This window comes from Centrocercus urophasianus, unplaced genomic scaffold, assembly GCF_019232065.1.
Source record: "Centrocercus urophasianus isolate 14NV4802_14NV808 unplaced genomic scaffold, USGS_Curo_1.0 seq_12, whole genome shotgun sequence".
Lineage (NCBI taxonomy): Eukaryota > Metazoa > Chordata > Aves > Galliformes > Phasianidae > Centrocercus > Centrocercus urophasianus.
In genome coordinates, this window is record NW_024884364.1 from 38,816,419 (window position 1) to 38,843,183 (window position 26,765).

The 26,765-nt window shown below is 37.1% G+C and overlaps 1 protein-coding gene across 14 annotated transcripts in view; it reads left to right on the plus strand.

Moving 5' to 3' along the window:
• DMD (dystrophin) overlaps nt 1-26,765 on the plus strand; it is a 979,751-nt gene that overhangs the window by 773,634 nt on the left and 179,352 nt on the right. For 12 of the 14 annotated variants that reach the window (XM_042811110.1, XM_042811098.1, XM_042811099.1 and 9 more), the window contains 4 exons: nt 12,954-13,126; nt 15,840-15,996; nt 24,888-25,008; nt 25,715-25,983. In XM_042811110.1, the coding sequence (XP_042667044.1) occupies nt 12,954-13,126; nt 15,840-15,996; nt 24,888-25,008; nt 25,715-25,983 (720 nt within the window). Of the gene's footprint in view, nt 1-12,549; nt 12,606-12,953; nt 13,127-15,839; nt 15,997-24,887; nt 25,009-25,714; nt 25,984-26,765 lie in introns of those variants that run through there. The other 2 variants (XM_042811103.1, XM_042811104.1) reach the window with 2 other exon arrangements.

A 26,765-nucleotide genomic window follows, 5' to 3' on the forward strand; every position in this document is an offset into this window, starting at 1 on the left:
CAAGGCTTCTCCAGGCTATCCAGAAATCCCCTTGGTTCTCAGAAGCCCAGTGGATGACTTGCACATATCCCAACTGTTTTCCTCTACCATAGCAGACAGTCTGCAGCTGTCTCAGTCAGGGAGAGCTAAAGTTTTGCTGTTTGTATAAAATCAGAGTAAGACTTGCTTCAAGAGGCAGGCAGAACACCACGTCCCTTCCAAAGCCTGTTGTCTAGGTGACTGTGAAACACATTAACCTGAAGTGCTAACGTGAAAGGCTGGGAAAAGTTGGTGCATCCAGTTCAAATCATTCAAGTTTCACAATTCGTTCAAGAAACCTTTTTTTTTTTTTTTTTTTTTTTTTTTTTTTTTTTTCCCCTGTTCTTTGTTGTTTCTTTTGTACCTTCAGAAGCTTGGCTTCACTGTTTAGTGCCCATCACACGTTTTCCCTTCTGCCCTTATCTCAATATGAGTAGGCCCTTAATCCTTCTGATTAGATACTTTTAGTAATAGGGATTAAATCATAGCTGTTTGATAGAAAGTTAATCCAAGGCAGTGGTGACTTTTCCATCCCTGAATTTGGGATTGTGCTGCTGGAGGATTTCAGAGTCTGCTGCTGTAGTTGGTAGTCAGGGCAGGTTGGGATGCAGAGCTGACGCTTCGTCTGCGCATAGATTGGTGCTGTGCTGCAGAAGCTGTATGTTTTTGGCTCTGTGACAGAATAATTGCTTTGGCAGAGGGCTGCTGTGGCACGTGTGTAGTTATATTTGAAGTGTGATTGTGACTTGCCATTTCCTGTTCACTGTAACTGTGCCTATGGAAGAGATTTGCCCTCCCTCAGCTGCTATTTTGTTCTTTTTTTTTTTTTCTTCTTCTTTTTTTGTCAACCCAGTACATAAATATATAAATTCTAAAGTAATTTGTTTTGTTTTGTTTTTTAATTGTTTTTAATTTAGTACAAATTCTGCATGCCAAGCATGTCCTTTCGGAAAGTAAAGTAGTGTAAAATGAGGAAATGTAAACACCTTGCCTTTACTTCCTTCTTCATCAGCCTCTAAAATGTTCTCTGACGAACTATTTTATTTCACTTTGCTTCTTAGGAGGTTGTGTCCTCTTGAGATGTTTAAGCAGCAACTCATGTCCGTCCTCACTTGTGTGTGTGCCCTTGGCAAACAGACGCAATTGCTGAGTAACAGGCATCAGAACATGAATGACATTGTTTGGCTTTCAGGCTTTCAATGAGAATGCACAGGCAAAGTGGAGCTCCACTGGGGAAATGAGCAGCAGTATTTCATTTAGCAGTGCAGTTAGATTATGAAGCTCTGTATGTGCAAGGGTGTTTACTTCAGAAAACTCCATGGCATGGAAAGGGGCTTTTGAATTCTTAGATTTAAATTTCAGAGCTTTTTTTTTTTTTTATGTTATTTGGAAAACAAACTCTGCTGGGAAAGGAAGTGACAGTATTATCAGGGTTAGGAGCATAACATCATTGAGTAGCCCAGCAGTGACTGCTGTTACCAATGTCTGGTTCAGTGTTTGCCTAATTTCATGAGCAGCGCTTGTTCAATCTGAGAAGAAGAGGCCTGTGGAGGCTTTGCTTCCGTGTACAACCTTCTGAATGGAGGCTGTTGAGATGACTGAAAAAGACTTGTCAGAGATGGACAGAGGTGGGAACACAAGAAGTTCCAGTTTGATATAAGAATACATTCATTTTGTTTTTACTGGCAGAGGTAGGAGGATCACATTCCAGAACAAGGGTCTTCTGTGGAATTTCTACTCTTAAAGATGATCAGTGATCAACTGAGGATGACCCTGAGTGCTTTGTTCTCACTGGATGTGCTTTGAGCATAACACTGGATCAGGTGTGGAAGTCTTCAGCTTTGCGAGTGATCCTGTGCTTTAAATATCAGCTATTAGAATAATGGAATCATAGAATCATTAGGTTGGGAAAGGTCACTGAGATCACCTAGTTCAACTGCCAGCCCATCCCCACCATGGCCAGTAAACCATGTTCTTCAGCGCCAATCTTTACGTTTCTTGAACATCTCCAGGGACGATGACTCCACAACCTCTCTGAGCAGCCTGTGCCACTGCCTCACTGCTCTTCCTGAGAAGAAATTTTTCTAATATCCAAACTGAACTTCCCCTGGAGCAAGTTAATGCCATTGTCTTATTGGTAGTTACCTGGGAGAAGAGTTCAACCCCACCTGTGTTTCACAGATTGGACCAGACAGAGGCATTACTGGACTAGTGAGATATATCACTAATTTGTAAAGCATTTGTAAAGAAATCTTGACCTAAGAAAGCTATAAAAGCAATTCTGGAGTTTAAGCTTGGGCCTAGGTGGCATAATTCACAGTGACAGCAGGAGATGATGACTAATTTATTCTCTATAGGAAATTAAGTCAGAGAATATGACATTCTTACTGTATTTAAGATCTGCCTAATATATTGACTAACTGACAAAAAAGTAGTACTCTGTCTTGTGAGTACATGCCTAAACCCCATGTTCTTTTTTAATTTTCAAGAAATTCTGAATCTGGGAAATAAATTTGTTTCTTGATTTCCGTATATATCTGTTACTTGCCTTCTTCTATGGTGTGTAATTCATTCTTTAGTACTCACATCATTCTATTATTTTAAAATGTGTATTTCACTTTTCCTTTGATTTATTGGTTTTGACACAGAAAACTGAATCATTTTCTACTACTTTTCAACTCAAAACAATTACTGCTTTTCAAAAAAATTACTACTTTTCAAAACAATAGTTTTCTACTACTTTTCAAGTAGCTTTCAACTACTTTTGCCTGATTTCTACATGTTATCTATATCGTTTCTCTCACTGTGATTGTGACCTTGTTTTTACCATGATAAGTCTTTCTTTGGGACAAAATTCACGTGGGTTTTCGTTTCTCTCCATCGCGATACTTACAAGCCGTGAAAGATCATTAATATAGTGGTTCTGCGTAGTTCTCTCTGTATGCAGATCTTGAACCTGATTTTTCCTATGTAGATCAAAATGAAAATGTATGTATGATTTCTCCAGTATAGCCTCTAAAGGAAAATTATTTAACGTTTAGTATGATCATGATTTTCTATTTTTATTTTTTACCAGAATTGCTGAAGATAGAGGGAATAAGTATATGTGTTTGGTTTTTTTGTTTGTTTTTTTGTTTTGTTTTTAATATGAATATGAGAGTCAGTAAATTGAATTGGTTTTTTTTTACGTCAAAGTGAAAGACATGAACAGGTTTTTTTTTTCTCTCCAAAATATCATTTCTCCGGAAAAAGAATTGAATAAGTAAATAGGTTGAGATTTAACAAAAAGTGTATCATGTCTATGTAAGAATTCATTGGTGATTTTTATTCTTTTTTTTTTTTTTTTTTTTTTTTTTAAGTGGCATCTGTTACTTTAACCTGTGTTGTATTTGTTGTATTAGATCCCAAAACCATGGTAGCAGCATCTCTATTCTCACTGAAAATTAAAAAGATTAAAAGATTAAATGTATTTCTGCCCTTCTACTTCGCAGGTTTTCTGTCTTTCCTGAGCTTGCCTCAGAACACCTCGAGGATTTGACACAAATGTGTACAGAGATGCTGGGCTTCCTCAGCATTCCCTCCAGGTCCCACTTAGCCTGGTCTTGATAAAGAACAGTTAATGCCGCAGGTCTCGCACATCATTAAAGAATAACACCTGAAATTGTGTAAATTCGTAATTGAAATCTCATTATCTTTGGAACAGTGCTGACTTTTAGAGGAGCCTTAAAACCATTAAAATTTTTGTTCTGCATGAACCAATTTTCATAATGCATAATGTATGAGGCCTGTAGTTTCTGCTTGGTATTCTGTGGTTGCTCTCTTTTGAGTTTTAGTAATAGTTTATGTTGTTTTAATTAGTATCATGTCATGTTATGAAACTGATGCACCAATTATTTTTCTCCAGGCATCAAAGATTTTGCTAACAAAAAACTGAAATGTCAGAGTTTATTTTGAGAAGAAAAAAGATTCAAAGAAGCATTTGAGACAGGAGGAATTAATGTGATGTGTAAAAAAAAAATTGTTATTTTCGAGAAGTTTGGAAGAGGATTTTATATATGCTTGTGTATTTGAGGAAGGGTGAAAGTATGTCTAAACTTGTAGGTGGTAAAGTCAGTGTGTCTGATGGTCATGTGCTGGTGCATTGAAACCATAGATCCTTTTCTGTGAAATGACTTCACAGTCTTATAAACAAATAGTTCTTCTCCTAGGAACAGTCATGTATAATTAGCAAATTTCAGGTATATTTCACTATGGGTGACAGAAAAGTAGCCCTTGTCCTTTTTTCTTTCCTAAATTTTTTTCTCCAGGCTTTGAGGCAGTTGTGTTGTTCAGCCTTTCTGGCTGCTAGTTGTAGTTGTAAGAGAAAATCAGTATTAATTGGAAGCACTTAGATGTCAGTGGAACTAATAGAGGTAGATGCTCTCCAAATTATCCAACAGGACTTTCAGACCTCGCCTGAGTAACTGAGTGGAAGTAAATGTTCCTGCGTTGCTTTTGTGCTACTGCTGTTTTGTCTCTGACAAATGGGGAGAGGGCAAAATTAGACATGCTGAAAGTAGCAGCATAATTATTTGGCTGCAGAAAATAATAATAACAAAAAAAGCTGAAAGCTTGACAGCATGAGTGTGCTGACAATGTACAGGTGTAATGGAATCTGACAATCACTGAATTACTAGGGTCAGGTATTTGTTGGAATAGGCTACATTCTGAAACCTAGAGAACAGCATAAGTTTTTAATGACCCTAATGGTACTACTTTCAGAAAACTGTGTCTACAAGTACATGTGCATTAATGCCATTTCCCTCCTACTCACCCAACTTTCAAATCCAGTTTTCACAATCAGATATCTAATCCCATACTTAGATGTCTCAGTAGAGATGGCTGATCTGCTGAAGAACACTTGCAGCTCCTGCCTTAAAACAGGTGCTTTGTTTGTCTTGTGTTTGTTTACTTGAAAGGTCATTAAGAACAAGCTAGGGTAGTAAAATAAACACCATATATTTAAATCATACTGTAAGTGATTCATTGCTGTGGCAACTTGGAATTTTCTCAGCCTTGCTGTAAGCTCAAACTAATCTGAAGTTTCCTTCTGATCAAGGTTTTCACTGTAAATATAAGGACAAGGTAAATAAAAAAAAAAAAAACAAAACAGGATAGAAGAGTGCTATTAAAGTTACTATTGCCAGAATAGTTTATGTTTGTCTAATCTAATGGCAAGATTAATCAAATCCTATGTGAAACTATGCCTATAAACATAGAAAGCTTTGTATGTTGAAAGATTCATTTCTTTATCTATTTATTTGTATTTTCATTAAATGTGAATAAAAATAGTTTTATTTCAGTCTTTCAGAAGCACACAAAAAAATCTGTCCCATAAATCAATGAAATTATTTAACGATTTGTAATTAGTTACTGTTGAATAGAAATTAATTTCTAGAGGTCTCATAAAAATTTATTTGATTACTTCCCTTTCAACAAAGGAGAAATGCAAGGCCTTCTTCTATGTCTGAAAAGCCAGTCCTGTGAAGGAGGATCTGAGCAATAGAAGCTTGAGCATATGTTCAAATGACTGAGTTGTTGATCTTAAAGCTACCTGAAGCTGAAGTAGCTTGCTGTTAGTGAAATTAAGAATCCCACAGCATGTTTTCACTGTCTTTCAGCAAGACAGTCACTGTATCCTTGGCTGTGCCATTTTGCAATCACCTGAATGTTACCTAACTTGAAGGTTATATTCCTAGTCATAATCTTTTCTGAAGACAGGGTGCAATTTGTTAATGTGAATTTTGTTCCTTTCTTATTTATGGGGCACCTAGAATTTAAAACTGTAACAGAGGTAGCTGCAGCCTATACAGATTTTTTTCTACAGGGAAATGCTATCCTTTAAGCTTCCACTCATCAACATTTGCTTCTCTGCTAGAGAACTAACTCTTACCATTTGTTATCTTGAAAATAGTGTTGGGAACCTAGAAATGCCTTAATGATATTCATAAGCTTATCTTCCCAATAGAGAAAGACCTTTTTATCTTTCTTTTTAATCAAGTAATTAGCATGAAATGTAGAGATGTAATCATACCAGACTAGAATTGGGGTCATGCCACAGGCTAGCTGAATTCAGGAGGCTTCATGGCATGATGATGTATAGCCATTTCACAACAGTGCTTTTTACTCAGTAACTCTGCCTTTTAATTACATTTTGTGTCCAATTTGAAAAGTTTTTATCATTATGGAAATTGCTCAGTAAACACTTTCATTCCAAGGCCCAACCAGATTTCTGCTTCTGGTCTGTGAGTACACAGAATCACAGAATGGCTGAGGTTGGAAGGGACCTCTGTAATCCATCTGGTCCAACCCCTTGTTCAAGCAGGATCACATGGAGTATATTACGTAGGACTGCAACTGAGGTCTGGGGGAGGGGTTTTTTTTTAATGTCTCCAGAGAGAGAAATTCCACAGCTTCTCTGGGTAACCTGTACCAATGTTCAGTCACTCTCACAATAAAGAAGCTTTTCATCACATCTATGCAGAATTCCCTGTGTTTCAGCTTGTGCCCATTGCCTCTGATCCTGTTACTGAGCACTGCAAATAAGGGCCTCATCCTGTCCTCTTGACAACCTCCTTTCAGATATTTGCATACATTGAGAAGATCTCTCCTCAGTCTTCTCTTCTTGAGACTGAACAGTGCCAGTTCTCTCAGCCCTCTAGTAAGAGAGATGCTCCAGGCTCCTCATTATCTTTGTAGTCTTCCACTGGACACTCTCTAGATGTTCATTTCTCTCCTTTTGCTGGGGAGCCCAGAACTGGACATGGTACTCCATATGTGACCTCACCACAGCAGAGGGAGAGGATCACCTCTCTCAAATGACTTAAAAGCTTGATGGAAGAACTAAAAGCTTCTTTGCCACTGTATTCACTTTAACAGAACTTGGTTGTGCGTGCTCAGATGGTTTGTATAGTAACAGGAAAAATTATATTCATCACTGTTAAATGGTTCAGGTATAAAATTATTCCCAAAATCATACCTAGTTTTTTCAAACTCTTTTATTTAAAAAAATATGATGTTTTTCCTGGTCAAATACTTTGAAAGTAATGACTAACTCACCAAAACAGATGGTCATAGAGAATAGTGCAAAATGTCTTTTGAGGACCAAAAGAAATAGATAAGTGCATCTTGCACTGTCTGCCTCTTGTATTTAAAATGTATTGGACTTACTGTGCTGTAGCCATTAATACAACATCTCCAGAACTATATCACCCCCAAAACCATTCCTCTGTCTAGCAGACAAAAGAATAAGCCCTGATCCTGAAAAAGGTCCAAAATTCATGGATTTCTTTTATTTTTTTTTTAATTTTTTTTTTTTTTTTTTTTTTTTTGGTGCTTTAGGTAGAATAGGAGACCTATAGGAGTTTAAGTATGTAGTTGAGTAAAAGCAAGTAAATTGTTTAAGCTGACATCTGGTCCCTGAGGTAGCTAGACTGCACAGAGTTGGAAAATAGTCCTACAGACCGTGACTGCAGTTCTTAGATCTGTAGCAACCACATGGAGGTAAAAGACATTGAAGGGGGAACTTTTTTTGATTTTACCAGCTGGGATCCCCTGTTGGTAAAATTCAGAGGCTGTGCCAGGCCGTAAGTGCTATTTTGTGCCATCTAAGTCCAGAGAACAGATCCCCGTTCTTTATTATGTGCTCTGCTCAGCAGTATTCTTAGAAGAAAAACAAGCAAACAACAAATACTGGCTCGAAACAGTAAGTTTGTCAGATCTGCCTTCTATAGGCACCAATGAGAATAAAAAATAAAACGAGAAAGAAACCTACATTCTTGAGGTTTTTTGAAATCACCGTAAAAAGACAATAAAAATAAGGTTTTACTCAAAGTTGTATTTTAAAGAGGGGAAGAAGGAAATCATAAAATTGTTTCGTGTTTTTTTTTTCTTGGAAAAGGACCTTGAGATCAAGTCCAGCCATCAACTCTACAAGTCCATTGCTACACCATGTCCCTCAGTGCCACAACCATATGCTTCTTAAATACCTCTGGGGGTGGTGACTCTTCCACCTCCCTGGATAGCCTGTTTGAATGCTTTACTGCCCCTTCTGTGGGAAGAATTATATGGACCTAGAATTTTCAATTCATTTTCAGTAATTTTCTTACTCTTTCAGTGCTAGGATGATAGAACCTTAGTACTATGCAGTATAGTAATTCTGAGTAATGCATAGCCACAGAGGACTGAATAGCTGATGCTTTGAGTTCATGTACGTAATTATGCAGACTGACTGTTCTGTGTTTTTTTTTTTCCAATTGCTAACAATAGAGACAAGTTTTTCCCCCTGTGCTGATTTCCTTTAATCAGATGGTACTGTCTTTAATTTTCTGAGCCGCCTTACTCAATTAATCCCATGTATGGTAACTAGAAAATGTAAAATGATTCATTGGAAATGAAAAGCACAATTCCAAGGACAGAGCTGAGTCTGTAGAGGAGGATTTAAGAGCTTTAATTTCTTTATTACATAATTAATTTTGTTTCTACCTTGTATAAAGATAAATGTTTTGTCAGCTGTGCTGCATTAATTTCCATGTCTTAGTCTGACTCTTGTATAGTCCAACCAGTGTAACTAATTCCTTCTTTCTAGAACTTCATTTTACTTTCAGCCTATCAACTCATTTCTGATGTTGTGCCACAGTAATGGCATAATTATGTGCCGCGTCCTTCATGTATTTTGCCAGTATACAGCATGTCAGCTACAGAGGTTTTTAACACATATCTGCTAATTATTCCTGATAAAATATCCCCAATCTTTCTGAATTCATTAAGGAATATCTCTGCTATGAGGAATTAGCATAGGTATTGTCAGTCTTATGTTGCTGATTGTCTTATGAGTTAATAGTTTCAATGTACATGATTTAAGATGGTCACTTTGCCATTTATGAAAACATCTTCTGACCTTTGATATAAAACTGAATTCTCTACAGAGGAATGGTAAATAGATTACTAATAGAAATACTAGATAGGTTATGAATAGAAATGTTAAATAGGAGCACCAGATATTTTCTATACCTTACAAGAAGGTGAACAGAGATTTTTAAATGTGTGTAAGGCTGTAATATCTGATCAGCAAGGTTACTATGAACAAATCTTACGGTACACTTTATCATCTAACTCTATCATTCATCTTAATAAAAGGAAAATTTCACTCTGCAACTCTTAGGCATATCCTTTGATGCGTGGGCAGTTCCTTCTAACCAGTTGAGCTCAATCCAAGGAGTGAGCTTTAAAAAATAAAATAAAATAAAAAGAAAAGGTGGATGTGGAGGTTTGAAAAAAAGCTTTTTTTTATTTAGCTTAATAATCTGTACTCATCAATGAGTTACTTAATGTCTTTTTGTTGTTGTTGTTGGTTGTATTTTGTTTTGCTACTTACTATTTTTATGGGAATATATTTCTACATAGCTCCAGTAGTAACCACAAAAACAGTGTATAAAGAAATTTAAGTCGAGCAGTATCTCAGCAGAAATATAGCAGGATTGATTTTGGTCCTTTGCATTTCCTATGTGTGTTTGAATGCAATGGAAAGAATAAAATGCAGTAAATACTCTATATTTAGTCTATAATCTATGCTTCTTGGTATGATGTGTAAATGACAGTATACTTTTGCAAATAAATAGCATCTTATAAGATGAAATACTCCTGCTTTATTCTTGTCAAGAAAAAGGATCTAGTTCATATTTATCTTTAACCTCTATTTTTCAAACACAGAAATTACTTATTTCAGAAAACAAATAAAAGGTGTATAGATATTTTTCTTACTTGCACTGTGCTTCTCTAGGGACCAGGTGTCACGAAGAAAAGATCTGAAACGCAGAAACCAAAACAGAGTGAATGTCTCCGTTGTCTTGTTACTCTCTGAGCATGTTTCCCAGACAGCTGGGATAAACTATGTTTTGGATTATAAGATAATGTGCAGGTTAGACAGATAGTTTGGACTAAGATCTTGAATAGTGATCTTCTGATAAGAAGACCTCACATACTTAGCTAACTGTCCAGTTTGGTTTTGGTATTCAGTAGTATTCTGAAAGAAGAAGAATACAACTTGATTTCCTTTTGAGAAATATCTATGTGTGAGGAAAAAAGCATGCAGTATCTAGACTATTAAAGAGTTTTTCTAAAGGCAGGAAAAGTGTGGAAGTGTATTAATTTTGAGTTAAAAAGTAGCATATGTATGATAAAGTACAAAGAAGGCATAGATTGGACAATTTCTTACTGTAAATAGTTATTGGACATATTTCATGTTGCCCTTGCTGAGGAAGAGGCAACTTGTTTCCATTGCAACCCTACAAACTAAGGATTTTCTAGTGGTTGGTAACCCTGCCCATGGCAGGGGGGTTGGAATTTGGTGATCTTTAAGGTCTCTTCCAACCTAAGTCACTCTGATTCTGTGATTCTGTGCAACGGGTACCACACATGATAGGCACCACATATGATGATTCTTTAATTTGGCAGTCGATTTATCTGTTTTGAAATATGGAAGGACCTTAGAAGTATGCAAATATTAAAAGTGAACTTTTTTACTGTGAACTTTATTCTTTCCTGTATATTGTTGTGGCTATTTACCTCAGTTTTGTGGTACCTCAAGACTGACTTAGCGTATCTAAATGCATACATGAAAGGAATGAAATTTAGTAAAAGAGTACTCTCTAGCAAACAAATAAAATATAGAAGTTGGAATCTGAATCTGTCGACATTCAGAATTGAAATAAAGACCAATTTTCAAGTGAGGGCATTCACACCTGGAATAACATACATGTTTATGTACCTTAGTAATAACATCTTTAAAAATCAGAATAGATTGCTTCTCTGAAACATATGTTTAAATTGAAAGAGGAATAATTCTGGAAAATTGTTTGCCTTTTTAATCTAAGACTCTGCATAAACCTTTATATATTCATTGAGAGTAGGAATATATGTGTGTTTATATAAATATAAATTTATCAACTGTGCAACTCTCAACTGTTTTTCTTTAGTCCCTTGCATGTTTAAATACCTCCTGATTGTTAGCAAAATATGGGATTTTTGCCTATTCTGAAGACTATACGAATCCTTGGTCTTTCTTTTGAGGGCTCAATCTGCATTTCCCGAGTTTATGGCTATGTTACAAGTTTCCCTCCTCCAATTTAAAAAAAAAAAAAAAGAGAGAGAGAGAGAGAGAAAGGGGGGAAAAAAAAAGTTCTGCCAGCTCTTACTTTCAATTCCCAGCCTAGGTGTCAGGTCACGTGATGAAATTTCCATTCTTAGATTAAAACTACAGTTGTCACATTTAGTTCCAGTGCTAACAAAGTTGCGTCATTTCCATGAGTATTTAACATCAATCAAAAAATATAGTCTTTATAGTAACAACTGTGTTCTGCTGAATTACTTCTGGTGTATTCCAAACTCATTCCTATTTTACTGCCAGGATGAACATAGATAAAGTAAGATAGCTGAATGAGAACTCCTGTGCTGTACCACAGACATGCCTTACCCTCCTTGAAATTGTTCCAAGTACGGTGCTAGTTGTTGCTGTGCACAAAGTAGGTATCCGGCAAAGTACAGCAAATGTTGCTTGGAACAGCAATAAGTGAACGAGGACAATCTACTTATGATTCAGTGCTGCTAAGATTGCACTTAAAATATCAAATCAAACCAATTCAATTAGGAACACATCAAGTAGGCAAGTTGTGTGCTTCCCTCCTTCAAAGTCACTCTTCTAAAGCAAATTTGAAGAAGTTTCCTTTGGGGTCTGTCTGTGATGATCAGTTGGCTCTGGGTCATCCCTCAAAGGCCGTCAATCATTTCACCTTTCCTACTTCATCCCCCTATGCTCTCATTTCAGGCAGCAAGAAACCACAGCCAGAGCTCCTGGTGACCAAGCATCCCATGTAAAAATGGGATTTATTCACTTGACCAGTGCACTTTGTTACAAAATAGTATTTTTGTGCAGCTGCGATTACGTATAGAGTGTGTGCATGCCTGTGTATATTTAAATTGTTATCATTATTGTTGTTCAGCTTGAAGAGCATGGTTCTGCCATTACTCTCTCTCAGTGAGTCTGTGACCTCGTGGGGCTGCAGCACACAGCGTCCGTGAGCCGCACAGCCCCTGCACAAAGGCTGCATTCAGAGCGTGGGCAGGCAGGAATGCTGGTACCAGGCAGCTCTCAAAGGAATGTTCTCTTGGCAGCAACAGCCTTGCTGAAAATGAGGGGGAAAAATGAATTCAAAATGTAGAGCTGGCCTGTAGTTACAAAGTGATAAGAAGAGCTGGCTGTTCAACATGAGCTGCTGGTTGCATATTCTGGGTCCTTTCTGTTTGCAGGCCCTCCTACAGCCATGGCCCTGACTGTTTTGATGCAGCACAAAGTGGTTGTTTATTGCTATTGACTGCTGAGGTCTGTGATCTGAAATGCGTTCTGTCAACAGAATGTAAGGGAACTTGGCATTTTAAAAGCTCTGCTGCTGCAGACGCGCAGATTTCTTGGAACTGCCATGCAGCAGGAGCAGTGCTGCAGTCCTCAGCTCAAACTGAAAATGTTGCACAGGAAAACCTATCACGTGAAGGTCAGATTTACCTGGGATCCCCAGGGGTAGGTTGGTTGGTTGATTGGTTGGTTGGTTTTTCCCTTGTCAGCACAGTAAATATGTCTTTGCTTTCTTGCCTGACAAAAGCTAGACTTTTAACATTCTTTAACATTTGTTCAGTAGGATTCATATGGAAAGAGGATCCTCTTTCAAGTCAAACATCCTTCCTGCAAAAGTGAAAGGGTGTTTACTACACAACATTGCCACAAGAGGAATAATCATAATCTTACTGACTCTGTGTTGGACTGTGGATTTTTCCACTCTTGAGAAGTAGTAGTTTCTGTGATTCGGTATGAAATCACATGTTATTTTCTATTGCTTCTTTAGGATCTACAGGCAGAAATTGATGCACATACTGACATCTTCCACAACCTGGATGAAAACGGGCAGAAAATCCTGAGATCCCTGGAAGGCTCAGAGGATGCTGTCCTGTTGCAGAGACGTCTGGATAACATGAACTTCAGATGGAGTGAGCTTAGGAAGAAATCGCTAAACATTAGGTAGGACATGACTCTAATCAAAAGCTTACAGCTGGTGTGTTAGTCGTTCCATCTGCCTCGTGACAGTAAAAGGGTATAAACAGGTTTCTGATAGCACTGTTTCTATTTTGAAATGATTTGTGCTGATTTAACTTTGTAAGAATTACTAGGGTTTTTTTGTGTGTGTGTAAATGATAGTAGGGGATTAGGATTTGAGACATACGATGAGGTTTTGTAGTTACAGAAGGAAAGATTAACATGTTTAAACACAAACTGTACTCCTAAATTGGTTGGTTATGACTTATCAGTGAGTCAAGTAATTAGACAACCTATATGTATGAAAAGGTTTATTTCTAAGGCTGCCATTTCCAGTGCATAACTAAGAATGGCCTTGCAAATGGGAAGATGTTATTTAAGATTTTTTCTTTTGTCTGAAAAGTGATCAAAATTACCAAATAAAATCCAGGGGTAGAAGGAGATTTCCAAATAGTTCTGTAAGAGGAAAATCTCCTTGCAAGAGAAAATACAATAAATGGTAATTTTACAAGTCATGACATGGATATATAGGCTTCAGTGGGCTGAAAATTTCCAAAGAAACTGTCCAGAAAAATTGTCTTCAGAAATGTGTCTTTCACAATAGACGGCCCAACTCCATTGCATTCAGTCTTGGACATTTTTTCAATTGCTCATTTGCTGTGTGTTGGTGGTAGTTCAGAGGGCAGCAAAAGGCAGAAGTGTTTTTCAAAGTAATTTATGAAATACTAGCTTCTTTCAGCTTGGGCCCTGAGGGAGGTCAGTCTGTGTAATGACAAAAGCCATCTTCATAACATCAATCATTAAAAAGAAATGAAGAATGTGAGGTTGAAAATATATTAGTGACTAAAGAAGGAGACTTTTTTTTTTTTTTTTTTTTGAGGAGCAAAAGAAACAGACAATCCTTCAGAATTTTTTCTTCAGATGTCTTTTACCCATGAATTTGCCAAAATGCAGTGATGCTTGAGGAAAAAAAAAAAAAAAAAAAATCAACATCAAATTGGCCAAATAGCAGTCATTAAATATATGGGTGTCCTGGGATTTTCTTTCTTTCTGTTTTTACAGTTCAATGTATTGCTGTCATTAACTGTCAGACGTACTAGCTCTAGTTGTATGGCATTAGCTTGTTACATTACAGATTCAAAGCAACAGAACTCCTTTCTAAAATAGTAAAATAAGAACCAATTTGTAATTCCTAAGACATTCAACATAACTATTGCCCGCCACCGAACTGAATGAATGGGCTGTTCTCAGTCTGACTGCTCTGTGCTATTTCTTTCCATCTCACAATGTGGAATAGATTTCATCATAGTTATATTGGTGCTTACACAAAGGAGGTGTAAGAGCAGAAAGATAAAATGTTACCCAGGCATCAGTCCCATGATTCTTCTTTTTTGGTGGATGCTGTGAACTGCTGGAACAGAACAGTCATCCTGTCCCTTGGTTAGGTGGACATTCTTTTCACAGTCCAGTGCATTTCAGCTAGGTAAAGTGTATGGTGGTTGTCAAGAAAAGCGAGGTTCATTTCCTTGCATTCACATCCAGTTACTGTGCTAATCTGAAGGAGATGGAAGGTTGCATTTGCTGAGGTGAGATGAGATGGAAGGCTAGAGCTAACTAACTCAGAAACTTTACTCTTTAGCTGTGTCTCCTCCAAAGGCCCACTGGCTGTTATTTACCACAGCTCCCCATATAGTGGCCAGCGTGCCCCAGCATTGCAGTGCCTACTGTGAGGCAGCACTGCTCCTCACCTCCAGCAACATTCAGCAGTAAGACCAAAGCTGAAAGTTAGAAAAGAAATGAGACGAAAATCTGTCTTAGTACATAATCCTTGCAGAAATCCTTGCAAAGTGTATCATTTTGTTTTACCGTCGTATAATACTGCTTTTCATTTTAGTTTTTAAAAGGAATTCTTAAGTTGCGTGGGAATGAAGTAAGAATTTCTTCCCAATCAGCAAATAAACAGCATCAGCATATTCATAAATTTAGCAGGACAGACTCTTATTATCAATGATATAAACAAAATGGAAGATTTTGTCAATACAGAGATTTATCACATATTTTCTTCCAGCAAAAAGTAGTTGCCAAGAACTAGTCTTAAGAGAGAAGAGCATTTACACACACTCAGAGAAAATGTTTATAAGGTTGTCTTATGGTGGAGTCGTTGTTTGTACAAAAAGTAGTATACCTTAAGTTTGCTGTTATTCAGTTAGTTTCAGTCACACCTCATTTCGTGAGGCACAGACTTTTTGTGCAGCATTGGAGGTTTCTTTTGGGGAAGGGATGGTATTGGTTCTTTTATCTCAAAGGTGAGCAGCCACATGATTCTTGTGTGGGCTTGAATGTTTTATGTAATGGTTTAGACAAATGCTTGCTCTTTTCTGAGTTGAAAAGTACTCCCTACCTTTAGGTTAGTACCCAGCAGTCCTGAGTGATGAAAAAATTGTTCTCTTACTGGTCCTGCATTGTATTTGTGCGTGTTTAGTGAGAATGACAATTCCACATAACTCTTTTGCTTTGTCGAGCCACAGCTGTGGAATCAAAATTATACCAGTGTCTGATTCAAAGCTGATGAAGGTATTTAAATGTTGTCTAGTTAACAAAACACTACAATCTTTATCAGTGAATAAATTTGTATTTCTTTTTTTTTTTTTACTTTCACTTTGTCTGAATGCATCTAATATTTAATACATGGTTTCAGATCTCATTTGGAAGCCAGTACAGACCAGTGGAAGCGTTTACATCTCTCTCTTCAGGAACTTTTGGCATGGCTGCAATTGAAGGAGGATGAATTAAAACAGCAAGCACCCATTGGTGGAGATCTTCCCACTGTGCAGAAGCAGAATGATGTTCATAGGGTATGGTTTTTTTCAAATGAGCTTTCATTAGTTGCATTTTGTTTTGCACTTTGCTGTTGGGTTACATTGTCCATGTTGGAAAAAGTGAGATACTTTATGAAATACATTTTAGACTTAATGAAATTTTACATAATACTAGCTAAAATTTTCAAACACAGGCTAGAAAATGAGTCTGTTGGAAAAAGGAGTATTTGCTACAGCTGCTTGGCTTTCTGAAAACCGACAGTATTTTCATAGAACTGTCATAGGCAGTTTCATGTCTAGAAAAGATATTAGCAATGTTATTTGAAGATTAAATCAGTAGTTCTGATTTTATTTTATCTTTTTTCTGGATCAGACATTTAGATTTCATGAGTGAATTTTTAAACCCTATTTGTTTTGCTGTTGTTTTTTGGTGAACATTAATGAAAACTGTAGCTGATACCAGTTGTAATGCACAACTGTGTACGTCATGAAGCTGTTGTGGTTACTGACTGTTACTGTTACTCATACTAATTTCATCAGGAATTCTTAGGGAAAGGAAATGGCAGAAGATCACACGGAGTCTGGTCCAGACTAGGTTTCGTGGTAAAAAGGAACTTAAATCCAACACTGTGTGGGATTTTTGGGAAACTCACCAGATAAATGACCCCTTAAATAACCTAATACTGCTCAATAATTCTTCATACAAAGATTCCTTTTTTTTTTTTTTTTTTTTTTTTTTTTTTCTAGTGGGAAATTCATACTTTAAGTATATACTCCTATGCTTAATCAAACTCACAGCTGTCTCACACTAATTAAAGTCTGGTTTCAAGTAAGCAGCACATAATTTGCTATGTCATCTCCAGACAATATGATACTGTGAGATGAAAACGTATTCCAAACCCAGTGATCATCCTTGCAAAATGTGCTGTGCACCTATGTAGGAGCATTTCACAATGCCATTTTTGAAACTTGCCACATAAGATATTGTTATGGAAGTTTTTAAATCTGTTTTTATTACTGCATGGAAAAGTCTAAAATAATTCTATAAAATGAAACCAGATCTGTAATGCCTGTATTTTCTCCCTTCATTGGATAGCTATATTATAGATATTTCTTTAAAAGATTTTCCTTCCTAATCCCAAAGGGCACATTTGGGAGCAAACACTAAGATTGAGTTTAGAAAGGTCACACAATGTATCTTGCTGCTTTAAGTTACTGACAATCCAGGTTTGTGAAAAGTCCACAAATCTTAAATAAAACCAGGCTTGGCTTTTGACGCAGGCAAATAAAGCTTCTTCCATAGCAGCTGAATGATGGAGAGCAGTGGCAACACTGTCTCATTTTCTAGGTTTTCCTTCTAAAGGGGTAATCTACAGGATGGATGTTTTCACAAAGCTTTTCTTGGGACTTTAAGCGTTATCATGAAAACAGTAAGGCTAAAATATCCATGGCTTTACCACTCTCCTTTTTTACTCTCTGAAACACCTGAGGTCTGTTCTAGCCAGCTGGCTCTAGCAGCTTCCGAGACAGTTTCAAAACCACAAAAACCAAACAGACTCTCAGGATGTAAGAAATGAAATAGATGTTGCTTTAACTCTACATTAACTCAAACCCTTTATCCAAAGGCCACATTTGAGTTAGAGCAAGACTTCGAGAAGGATTTCTGTGGAATTGTTGCAGCAAAACTTTTGTTATCTGAATAATGTTTGAGTACTTGACAACATTACCTTTCCTCCAAGAGAAACAAAATAAATTTTTCATTTTGTGAAGTTACTGCTCATAAAATTTTAATGTTGTATATTGTTCTGTAAGCTATTCCAAAGGTGTTAAGGATTCGGTGATGTACTAAGTGATTGTCACTCACAAATCAACATAAGTGGTTAAAACTATTAGGGATAAGAAGTGTTACATAAAAGTAAGGTACCATAAATAGCTGCAAAGTGACTTTACAAACTAGGTCTCCTTCTCACTTCTCCTTTTTGATTATCTTCTCTCCCACATGCAGATACATACAGATGCAAATCTTTGGTCCTGATGTCTCAGTCATTTCTTCTTTCTATCAAAGCTAGAACATTTTAGTTCCTTTTAAAAATATCACATCTTTCCTTTTTCTGTGCTGTAGTATCTGTAGTTTAATGTGAGGCCTTTCTAGCTGTAGGTGCTCTGGTTCCCTGTGGGGAAAAAAAAAAGAACAAAATATAATCCTTGAAATTAGGTCGCCCTGTCTACTCTTCAAAGATCTCTTACAGGGAAGGAGGGAAAAACAATCAGTGCGGAACTCTTCTGACTTCAGATTGTCTTTGACGAAACCCTGTGTTTGCAGCTTTGGCTTTTTATACTCTTTTTTTTTAATTATTATTTTTTTTTTAAAACTAGATGCTATGGTCTTTCTGTTACTCTAAAAGTTTTCTTTTAGACAAGCAAACGTACAAAAACTGTGCCTGAGCGAACATCTAGTCCATTTCTGAACATCAGAAAAATACTGTTAGGAAGGTTGACACCTCAAATGTAAAGATCTCTAGCATAAAACTGGAGCACAGAAAAGCTAATTTTTCAAGAGCTGTATGCCCTTGCTAAAAAAAACTGAGCTCTCAGAGCATAAAAGTAGAGAGTAGCTGAATTTCAGACTTGAGTCAGAGAATTTACTCATGTTGTTGTCATCAGTGTCCGTTATGGAAATGACTCTTCAGTAAACAATCTGAGTTTCTACATGCTTTGACCAACCTTCTAAATGATCCAGACCTGTAGCTTTGGTCTACTTGTGTCAACAAAATGCCTTTCTGTGAAAAATTGTTTTTGCCACTTAAGACCAGAAGTGAACCCAGGTAATTTGTTCATTGGAGAGAAGAAAAAGCCTCAGCAGTGTAGCTTATTACAAGCCGATTTTTTTTTCTTTAGGAATGTTACTTTAAAAAAAAAAAAAAAAAAAAAAAGCTTATTATTTAACCTCTATCTTTTAGAAGACTATCTGAAATACCTCAAATATTCATAGGAGAGAGAAAAAATCATTTGAATGCTCCCAGTTGCCAAGGTTGGCATAAAAAATTTTAAAAGTAGGATTAAATTCAAATGAAAATTTCGAATGCTTCAAACTATGCCAGATGAGGCTTGAACTCTCAGACGTATATACTGTCAGTTTCATTGCTGCATTATAAATGTGAGGTAATTTTTAGGCAAGGCACCTTGGATTTTATCCTCAGTACTCCCACATAACTGCTTTTTGTTTGAATTTACATGTATATGCATTATTTTGATGTTTTTTTTTGCATTTGAAGAAAGATGTGTCACACCAAAGACTGTACAGGGGTTTTATTGTTTGTTTGCTTGTTCTGCATTTATTTTAAAGCAGTGATCAAAAATACTCCTTTTCATCAAAGTATTGTTTCCTCATCTTGTTTGGTGAAGAGTCATGACAGTGTTTTAACAAAATCATGTTAATAACTATGTACATATTCTGATAATCTCTGTTTCCTGGATTGCAATTTAGGCATCCCACAGGCAGCCTGCTTTTACTGTCAGTCTATTTAGACTTGCCACATCTTTTGCGTGGGAATTGTATTAGCAGAATAAATAGCATTAATGAATACAGAAGTTTATTACTAACTGTTCTCTCCAAACTCTTTTGCATGGAATCTATAGTAAATGTGCCAGGGGAATGTGAATCCTGCTTGAACACACTAGCCTGTTCTGGTGGCACAGTTGATACCTACTTTTTGAAATGGCAGTCCAAGCCCATTTTTTAAAAAGCATTCCGATTGATTTTGAATTCGTTTAACTATACTTTTTCTCCTTAAAAATCATTAAAAGCAAAATCATCTGCTTTTCTGATAATAGAGTTTAGTACTAGTTTTACTAAAACAACTCTGTTTTTTCATTGTATTTTCATCTTGCAATTTAAAAAATCTGTGTTTCTCCAACCAAAGAAATTTTTAGACACCCATGAAGAGGTAGTGGAGGTCTGCGATAAGCTGATCAATATATGCATTATTGAAGCAGTGGGCAGAATACCATTACTGCTGCAGGACTGATGACAAATAGAGATGTTTAAATAAAGTGGTTTACTTGTTTTTTTGTCAGATCATATATTATGAATGTTCGATTTCCTCTATAGTCACCACAAAGTGAGGAAGAACCTCAGGAACTCAATGAAATTAGCCTGAAATAATTATCTGTAAATTAGACAGTCATTTAGGCTAATTCTGTTATCAATGATGGTCTTCTTATTTAGAGATGTGTTTGTCAGAGCTTTAGATAGATTTTTTTTTTTAGGAATAGGAAATGTCATTTTTTTCAGATAATGATTTTTATTGGTAGAGTATATTTCACAAAAAAAAAGAATTGGAAAAAACTGGCTTCATACAAAAAATGTGGAATGGAATATTATGAGGTGAAAAGTCATTATTTATTTTTGACGCTACTCAGTGCTACTGCTTCAGTTTCTTCTTTTTTTTTTTATTTTTTGTTACCTCCTTTTTTGAAATGTATTTTAACTCACTTGATAGAAGTGTACAGATGAAAAGTAGGGGAGGCAATGAGAACTGTAAGTTCTCACTACTACACTGCATGCTGATCTAAATCTTGGGATTTATAGATTACGGTCCTATCCCTTAGGGTAAAAGTTGGAAAGCATTTAACACATTGGCTCACTGTTTTCTATGGTAAACTCTTCCCATTTGTGATTAATTGGAAAATACACAAAGTCAGAAAATTATCACTAGATCTTCTGTATCATTTTGGGAAGGTATATGATTCCTGATCACACATCTTGTGGGATGTGGTGTGCCTATCTGACTACATTGTCCTTAGTTTGTTGCACAGAATAAGATGATGGAGGAATGTGGTTATAATCCTGTTTTGGAAATATGATGCCACCACGTGTGTTTGGGTGATTTAGTCTTCAAGAAAAAGTAATATATGCTGAAAGAAGGTATTTTGTCCTTCTCACTGTTACATGCACCTTTGCTACGGCTGATCTGACTACAGCAACACTCTATACAGCAGTACTTCTCATCCCCAAATACAAGGCTTAGAGCTGTTTCTGAGTTTTAAATATCATATCAGTTGTTGCAGTTCTGTGTTCCCTTTCCTGGAACATCTGTGTTTCCTTTCTGCTTTCCTTCTCCTTCTGTGTCTGGAGGCAGACACAGACCTTTCTGTATGTGCCTCCCATTTTACTGATTGTACGCATAAACATTTTTTAAAAATAATTTGTTTTCAGCAGTCTTTATAAAAGCACAATGTATCTTTTAAGTGGCATAATTGCAATAATTAAAGACAAATATGAGTATGGTGTTAGTTTTAACATTGTCAGATGAGAAGGGAGCACATAGTATATAAAGAAACATTTTAAGTTTTGCTACCTACTGGTTAACTTGAGCTGCAGCCGTCCCACATCTAGTGGGAAAGGAGGTTTTTTCACTAGCACAAAGGCTGGTGAACACTGTAAATATTCCCAGCTTAGAGGCATGGAAAAGCTTTTTAAATTTGCTCTTTCCATTGCACTGCATGTAAGAGTCATATACATATTATAAAAATTTCCAAATCTGAAATTATGTAAGAAGTTAGAACTGCTTATCCAAGGAGTAACCTGAGTTTCTGTGTAGCACAGTGTCCTATGGTGTAGCTTTCTTGTTAATACACAGTACCTTTCTTAATTTGTGGAAATCAAGGTATTGATTCTTACAGGTCAACAATATTATTTATAACATTTATCACAGTTATTAACCAAACAGTAGATTCCTTAGCAGATGTAATATGTGAAAGGATCCCAGTCCCACTGATAGCCATTGCACAAAATAAACATTTCTGACAGTATCAATTCCTTCCGGAAAAGCTCACTTTGTTAAATGATTTTCACAATTCACAATTATGAATCAAAGAATAACAAAATCCCAGGGATTGAAAGGGACCACAAGAGATCATTGAATCCAACCCACCTGCTAAAGCAAGGTTGCACAAGTAGGATTGTCCAGACATATCTTGAACATCTCCAAAGAAGAAGACTCCACAACCTCTCTTGGCAGTCTGTTCCAGTGCATGGTCACCCTTACTGTAAAAAATGCTCTTCTGCATATTTGTGTGAAACTTTGTATGTTCCAGTTATTGGCAATTGTTCCTTGTCCTGTCACTACACACCACTGAAAAGAATCTGGCCTTGTCTGACTGCCACCTGAACTTAAAATATTTATAAACATTGATCAGATCCCCACTTAGTCTTTTCTTCTCAAGGCTGAACAGACCCATTATCTCAGCCCTTCCTAATAATTGGGATGCCCCTCATTATCTTTGTCATCCCCAGCTTGACTCCTAGGAGATCGCTGTCTTTTTTGAATTGGGAAGCCCAGAATTGGACATAGTATTCCAGATGTGGCCTCCCCAGGGCAGAGTAGAGGGGGAGACCACCTCCCATGACCTGCTCCAAACTGCTGTCCACTGGAACACCCAGGTCCTTCCCTGCAGAGGTCCTCTTCAGCAGGTCACCCCCTGACGTGTATTAATGCGTGTGGTTATTCCTCCACAGGCACAAGACTCTACGCCTGCTTTTGTTGAACCTCATCAATTTCCTCTCTCCCCAATTCTCCGGCCTGTCCAGGTCTCACCGAATGGCAGTGCAGCCTCTTGGTGTGTCAGCCATTCCTCTCAGTTTTGTACCATCAGCAAACTTGCTGAGAAACTTGTGGTCAGTTCTTGACCACTCAACAGAAGGTTTGTTTAAATATTTGTAGCAGAATCACAGAATTGTAGGGGTTGGAAGGGACCTCCAGAGATTATTGAGACCAACCCCCCTGCCAAAGCAGGTTCCCTACAGCAGGTCACACAGGTAGGCATCCAGGCAGGTCTTGAACATCTCCAGAGAAGGAGACTCCACCACCTCCCTGGGCAGCCTGTTCCAGTGCTCCGTCACCTCACTGTAAAGAAGTTCTTGCGCACATTTGTGCAGAACTTCCTATGCTGCAGTTTCCGGCCGTTTCCCCTTGTCCTGTCTCCACTCCCCACTGAAAAGAGTCCGGCCTCGCCATTCTGCCCCCCACACCTCAGATATTTATAAACCTGGATTAGATCCCTTCTCAGTCTTCTTTTCTCAAGGCTGAACAGACCCAGTTCACTCAGCCTTTCCTCATAGCAGGGATGCTCCAGGCCCTTCACCATCTTTGCGGCCCTCCGCTGGACTCTTTCCAAGAGATCCCTGTCTTTTTTGCACTGGGGAGCCCAGAACTGGACGCAGTACTCCAGATGAGGCCTCACCAGGGCAGAGTAGAGGGGGAGGATCACCTCCCTCGACCTGCTGGCCATGCTCTTTTCAATGCACCCCAGGATGCCATTGGCCCTCTTGGCCACAAGGGCACACTGCTGGCTCATGGCCAACCTGTCGTCCACCAGGACACCCAGGTCCCTCTCAGCAGAGCTCCCCTCCAGCAGCTCATCCCCCAACCTGTACTGGTGCATGCAATTATTCCTCACATAATAATATAGTCGTTTGCTAAAGTTTACCTTCCTGAAATGTGTTAAGAATATTTTACCTGTAACTGCTCATATGATGAACTGCAGCTATTATTCTTATTATTAGTTTTGTTAAGTATTTCTTTTACAGAGTATTTCGTACTGAATGTAATTCAAAATCAATGAACTTTTTAATATTGAATTTAAAATTTTCATTAGTTTGCATAATAACCAAAATTTTGTTTATACTTAACTGTATTGGTGGATTTATAATGGAAAAAATATATAATTTCAGTGTCGTAAAAAGAAGTTTCTAATCTCTAGAGTCTCTTGGTGCTGGCTCTCACTTTTGCGCAATTACGTTGTGTTATACTGCACTATAACTTTCTTCATGTTTTACCTCTCTGCTACTTAAACAATATGCACTCAATATTCCTTCATAAAGAGAAAGAAATTATTGACAAAATATTTAGATAATACAGCATTCAAAACAGCATGCAAAAGAATCCATATGATATGCAATTCACAGATGAGCTACCATCTACATTTTTAGTGCAGCAAGCATCTTGGGTTCAGGATAATAGCATTTTAATTTCTCAAAAAAGAAAAAAAAAAAGATTCTTCTTGAAATTGTTTCATGTCTCTGAGGTTTGTATCCTTACTGTACCTAAGTGGAACGTTAAATACCAACCTTGGCAACCTTATTTATGGTCATTTTAAAGTCAGGGAATAGAAGAGAGATAGAAAAGGAGGAACTGTTGCTGGAGGAAGAAAAATGCAAGTAGGGAAGAAGGAAAGAAGACAAAAAAGGAGACATTTCTACTTGTTCATGCCTACATTTAGGCTGGACTGTATTTCCGGATTTTCACTGTTGCCTCAATTCTACTTTTCAGAAATCTCAGGTGGTGTAACATGGGAAGAACAGAATCTACAGTGTTACTAGTAGAGAGGGCTGCAATGCAATAATGTAATATGTAGAATTTTTTTTAGGTTTCTTGGAATTGATCGTTAGGTGTTAGCGTGACAATATCCATAGTTCTTTTTTCTCTCCTTGTGATGTAACTTGCTAGCAGCTGCTGTGAATCACATTGGGTCTTCCCTCATATTCTGGGAAATCTCACATTCAGGAAGCATTAACTAAGCTGATATACTATGGAGCCAGCCAAAGCTTTGCTACTTGCAGCTAAGTTTTGATGCTGAATGTAATGTTAACCAGCAAAAAGAAGGTACTCTCTCACAGTAGGTAATTGGATGTGCATCCTTGGGTACTTTGCAACATGCTGCCGATGTTAGCTCCTTTGAATACAAGTGAATGGAATTTCAGGCTAAGTAAAGCTTCATTACGTTTTTGGCAGCTTCTTTCACATGTGGAAGCTGATGTTTAAAATTTTGTTCTTTAATTGACCAAAAATAACAATAAAAGGGGTAGCACTTAGTATTTCATTGTATAACCATTTGCAATTTTTTTTTTTTTTTTTTTCTCACAGACTTTCAAGAGGGAGCTGAAAACAAAAGAACCTGTCATCATGAGTGCACTTGAGACTGTGAGACTCTTCCTGGCAGAACAGCCGGCAGAGGGACTGGAGAAGGTCTATCCAGAACCAAGAGGTAACTGAAGAGAGAGCTGCTAGAAAGATCATTAATGATCAGTGATGATTAAATAAATTCTGCCAGCCACTGTGAGAGCATTCCTTTTACATTCCAAGCTCAATCTCAGTATTCAGAAACAGAGCTAAAAATACAGATGGAAGAAACCCTTAGTGATGCTTTTGAACAGTGCGGAACTAAATAGACATTCATATTTATAAGTAGATATTGAAACTGGCTTTAAATCTTCTGGATGTATCCAGAACTGTAGTCCCATTTGAGATCTGAAAGCTACGGTTCAAACCTGAATTCAACTTACAGCCTAAGTATTTCAGAACTATGTCATTTGTTTAGTGATCATTTATGAAACAAAAACAAGAGAAATCAGTACGGCAAAGCCCCCAAATCCACTCAGTTGCAGTGATTCACAGTGGTTAATATTTATGTACGTGCAGGACTTCTTCATTGAATCAGGATACAGCAAGGTGTAGCTACAAGTTTAAAATGCCATTACGTAAACGTGTGGGTTTTTTATCAGTATTGGGGAAAAAATGGATTTGAGAGATTTACAAATAAAAACACATATAAAATAAATTTGATTTGTCATTGGTTTTGAATAGTTTCTAAATAAGCCTTGAACTTTTTAGGCTTACCCAGCTGGCAAGTTTTTTGGTTTTTTTTTGTATGACAGAGTACATCCTAAAATTCTCTCAACTTTTATATTTAGAGCTATCACCTGAGGAGAGGGCTCAGAATGTTACTAAAGTTCTCCGAAGGCAAGCAGATGATGTCAGAACTGAGTGGGATAAGCTAAATCTACGTTCTGCTGATTGGCAAAAGAAGATAGATGATGCTCTTGAAAGGCTGCAGGGCCTTCAGGAAGCGATGGATGAACTGGACCTGAAACTGCGCCAGGCTGAAGCTTTCAAGGGATCCTGGCAGCCAGTGGGGGATCTGCTGATTGACTCTCTGCAGGATCACTTAGAAAAAGTCAAGGTATGTGTTGTTAAATCAGCATTTTTGAATATGAAATGATTGCCTAGGTTATCAGGAATTAACTTGTATAATGAGAAGTGGATTGGTTTGTATCATAGTGATTTATTTGTTTATTTATTTATTTGAAAAGGTCTTTTTTTTTTTTTTTTTTTTAATTGCTGCAATTAAAACAAAGTGGAACCAACACTGAGAGTACATATTGCTAATGCATATGAAAGTGCTCTGCAGGAATGTGCAAATATCCTCAGCACATTTAATTCTTAATTCAGGAAATGCAGAGTTAGCATTGAAGACAACAAAATATGGTAGATAGGAGAATACATGAGGAAGGTAAACAAACTAATTCTGTTGTTTATTATAGTTTTGCAAGCATGATAAGAGTGTAATTGCATCTGTTCTTATAGAGCAGAAATAATTTAAAGTATATGGTTATGTTGGCTTTTTTTGTCATGATCGTGGCATTTGCTATCTGTCTTATAAAATTTATAAGCCTAAGTATAAGTAGACTCCACACCTAAGATAGTTTTAAAACAAAAATACTGCCTGGAAAAAAAAGTATGATTGAGAAAATCACCGCTTACTGAAAAACTCATAAGGATTTGTCCTTTTTCTTCATGACTGACAGGGCCAGGCTTTATAAATACTGCTGGATTCCTTCATCTAGAGTGCAATAGAGGCGGTTGCCATTTTGATAAGAACAAAGTGCCTCTGTTCCAGTCTCATAAATGGGAATCATTCGTCATTTTGAAAGAGACCTGAGCTGACTGTTATTTTCTCTTCCA